General features: G+C 45.7%; 1 protein-coding gene across 1 annotated transcript in view; it reads right to left on the reverse strand.

Annotated features, from left to right (window-relative positions):
* Window positions 1-600, reverse strand: part of LOC131349570 (uncharacterized) — a 9,524-nt gene extending 8,924 nt beyond the window's left edge. The window contains exon 1 of the mRNA XM_058385282.1: window positions 576-600. Coding sequence (XP_058241265.1) covers window positions 576-600 — 25 coding nt within the window. The remainder of the gene's footprint in view (window positions 1-575) is intronic.
* Window positions 601-3,803: the final 3,203 nt, after the last annotated feature.

A 3,803-nucleotide genomic window follows, 5' to 3' on the forward strand; every position in this document is an offset into this window, starting at 1 on the left:
TGTGTGTGTATGTTTATGTGTGTGTTTGTATGTGTATGTGTTTGTTTATGTGTCTGTGTGTGTGTGTGTGTGTGTGTGTGTTTGTGTGTCTGTGTGTGTGTATGTTTGTTTATGTGTCTATGTGTGTGTTTGTATGTGTATGTGTTTATGTGTCTATGTGTGTGTGTGTGTGTGTGTTTGTGTGTCTGTGTGTGTGTATGTTTGTTTATGTGTCTGTGTCTATATGTGTGTGTGTGTTTGTATATGTTTGTTTATGTGTACGATTGTGTGTGTGTGTGTGTGTGTGTTCTGTAACTAACACTATGATCAGAATATAACAGTGTATTATTTTTATTTAGTGATGTTTCTGAACATATCCACAGACTGCTGGTGTACCGCCTGTTGCTATGGTTATGCCTGTTGCTATGGTTACGTTTCTCAGGACGCTCTCTCACTCTGTTCTCATCGTTTGAATTAAAACATTCAGAATAACTTTCTAATATAACCTTTCAATGCAATGTCAGGGTGTTAAAATGGGCGGAGCCTAATCTTCCTCTTCTTGTTTCGACGATGATGATTTTCACTGTTTTTCTCACCGTTGTTGTCAGAGGAATGCGGCATGATTAGCGCAGTTAGCGTGATTAGCGTGTGTTCCTCAGTCAGGTGTGTGTGGTGGCTCTCCGGCGACTGCTGGAGGTCTGGCTCTGCTCCAGAAGAGCGTGGTAACGTTGTGGGTGATGTGTATGTGTCCTCTTCCTCCTCCTCTTCCTCCTCCTCTTCCCATGGTGGGTGATGTGATGGGTGACGTGGTGGTGCCCCACGCAGAGAGGACGGATGCCAGGCAGATGGATGGGCTGGTGGATTTGGCATATGCTGGATAAAGGACGTCGTCCGTCCAGCAGGATGAAGAACGCACTGTGAGGAAAGCAACACAGCTCAGAACCACGCCCCTGTTCCACAGCCACATCCTCCACCCTGCACACATTATTTATGAGTCACAGATCCTCAGAGCAGTTTATTAGATGATAAGAAGCTTTTAAACACTGTGTTCTTCTTCATGTTCTTCATGTCCTTCATCTCCTCCTTTATACACACACAGCCTTCTCATTATTATTATTATTATTATTATTATTATTATTATTATTATTATTAAAGTCCCTTTATTAATGTGCCCTCCACCTCCATTTCCTCCTCCTGCTGTTCCTCCTCCCACTCCTCCTGTTTCTCCTCCTCCTCTTCCTCCTCCTGCTCCTCCTTCTGTTCTTCCTCCCACTCCTCCTCATACTCCTTCTCCTCCTCTTCCTTCTCCTCTTCCTCCTCCTGCTCCTCTTCTTCCTCTTCCTCCTCCTCTTTCTACTCCTCCTCCTCCTGCTTCTCTTCCTCCTCTTCCTCTTTCTCCTCCTTCTCCTCCTTCTACTCTTCCTCCTCCTGCCCCCCACCTCCTCCTCCTCTTCCTCTTTTGTCTCGTCCTCCTTCTTCTGTGTGAGAGCTCGCAGGATCAAAGCGTGTCTTAATTTTGTAGATTAAAGGAATATTTTAGTGAAAGAAATGAAGTGTGTGCTTTAAATGTTAGACTTTAGAGATGAAGCGAGCGAGCGTTGCCGGAATGTTCCCACCTCTCCCTCATCATCCTTCGCTACAAGCAGCAGAGCATCAGGTGATCCTTCTTTTAGTGCATATGTGGACGTGATGGCCATGTGGGGGTGTGGCCTGTCCAGCACCCTTCTATATATAAACTACTTGTTTCACACACACACACACATACACAACACTCAGTAATCACACACCTAAAGGTAGCAAGTGTGTTTATGTCAAAATGACAGCAAGAACACCAGGTGTGTGAGCACACACACACACACACACACCTGATACACAAGGTGCTAATGCTTAAGCTTCTCACCTCAGACGCTCCACTTGAGACACAGTGATGATGTTATTGGTGTGTGTGTGTAGGGGGGTGGGGGATGTAGGTGGTGGCATAGAAACAACCACACACACACACACACACACAGAAGAATCCATGTTTCTGAATGGATGTGATCTGCAAACATAACAAGCATGGAAATGATCTCAGCTGAAACATTTTCTGTGTGTGTGTGTGTGTGTGTGTGTACAGGTATGAGGAGAATGCAGGGGAATTTTCTTCATCTCATTATTTATTTGGATTCCCGTGTCTTTGCTTTGGACGGCGGTTCTCGGCTCTAATCCTGGCGTTCAGCTCGTGTTTCCAAGCGTGTAGATCATGTTCCGTCTCCGGGAGATTTCCACGACACTCCGTCTGTCTTTGCACATCCTCGTCCGTTTTTTTCCTTCCTGAGATCAGATTCCAAAGATATCGCTGTAAAAATAGCGGTGTAATTCTTTCTAAACACACTCACCCTCCATCAAATCAAAGCCACACACTCGATTAAGCTTCTGTTAAGAAAACCTGATTAATTAAACAGGACCTCGGAAAACACCAGCGGGCGCGCTTCCAGACGCCCCTCACGCTTCCAAGGAAAATCCTGGAAGGAATAACTGCTGCAGGCAGAATGCAGGCGCTTCAGGGAAGAGTGATCTAGGGCTTAGTGTACAGTAAGAAATGACACTCAGGGTGTTTTTGTATGATGAAGCTGACGAGTGAAGCTGAAGGTGTTCAGATATGCTGAAATACGGAGCGCTGGGAAAACATAGAGCATGGAGGAGGAGGAAGAGTGAAGGAGGCGTGGCCTTCAGACCTGTCAGTCTCTCTAAAGAGGGAAGGAGGCGTGGCCTTCAGACCTGTCAGTCTCTCTAAATAGGGAAGGAGGCGTGGCCTTCAGACCTGTCAGTCTCTCTAAAGAGGGAAGGAGGCGTGGCCTTTAGGCCTGTCAGTCTCTCTTAAGAGGGAAGGAGGCGTGGCCTTTAGACCTGTCAGTCTCTCTAAAGAGGGAAGGAGGCGTGGCCTTTAGACCTGTCAGTCTCTCTAAAGAAAGAAAGGGGGTGTGGCCTTTAGACTTGTTAGTCTCCTTAAAGTGGGAAGGGGGTGTGGCCTTTAGACTTGTTAGTCTCTCTAAAGAGTGAAGGAGGTGTGGCCTTTAGACTTGTTAGTCTCTCTAAAGAGTGAAGGAGGTGTGGCCTTTAGACTTGTTAGTCTCTCTAAAGACTGAAGGAGGTGTGGCCTTTAGACTTGTTAGTCTCCCTAAAGTGGGAAGGGGGTGTGGCCTTTAGACTTGTTAGTCTCCCTAAAGTGGGAAGGGGGTGTGGCCTTTAGACTTGTTAGTCTCTCTAAAGAGTGAAGGAGGTGTAGCCTTTAGACTTGTTAGTCTCTCTAAAGAGTGAAAGAGGTGTAGCCTTTAGACTTGTTAGTCTCCCTAAAGAGGGAAGGGGGTGTGGCCTTTAGACTTGTTAGTCTCTCTAAAGAGTGAAGGAGGTGTAGCCTTTAGACTTGTTAGTCTCTCTAAAGAGTGAAGGAGGTGTAGCCTTTAGACTTGTTAGTCTCTCTAAAGAGTGAAGGAGGTATAGCCTTTAGACTTGTTAGTCTCTCTAAAGAGTGAAGGAGGTGTGGCCTTTAGACTTGTTAGTCTCTGTAAATAGGGAAGGAGGTGTAGCCTTTAGACTTGTTAGTCTCTGTAAATAGGGAAGGAGGTGCAGCCTTTGGATCTGCCGGCCTCTCTAAAGGTTACAGAAGGCGTGGCCTTTGAATCTGTTAGTTTCTCTAAAGGTGTGACAAACGACTCGGTTTGTTTCAGGAAGTTCTGCCTGTTCTGGGAGTAATGGAAGTTTCAGAAACATTTGGGAATGACAGCTAATAGAACAAGTTATGATGACTCTTATATAAGAGTTTGATGGTTAATACGTCTATC

The sequence above is a fragment of the Hemibagrus wyckioides genome, linkage group LG03, assembly GCF_019097595.1.
Source record: "Hemibagrus wyckioides isolate EC202008001 linkage group LG03, SWU_Hwy_1.0, whole genome shotgun sequence".
Classification (NCBI taxonomy): Eukaryota; Metazoa; Chordata; class Actinopteri; order Siluriformes; family Bagridae; genus Hemibagrus; species Hemibagrus wyckioides.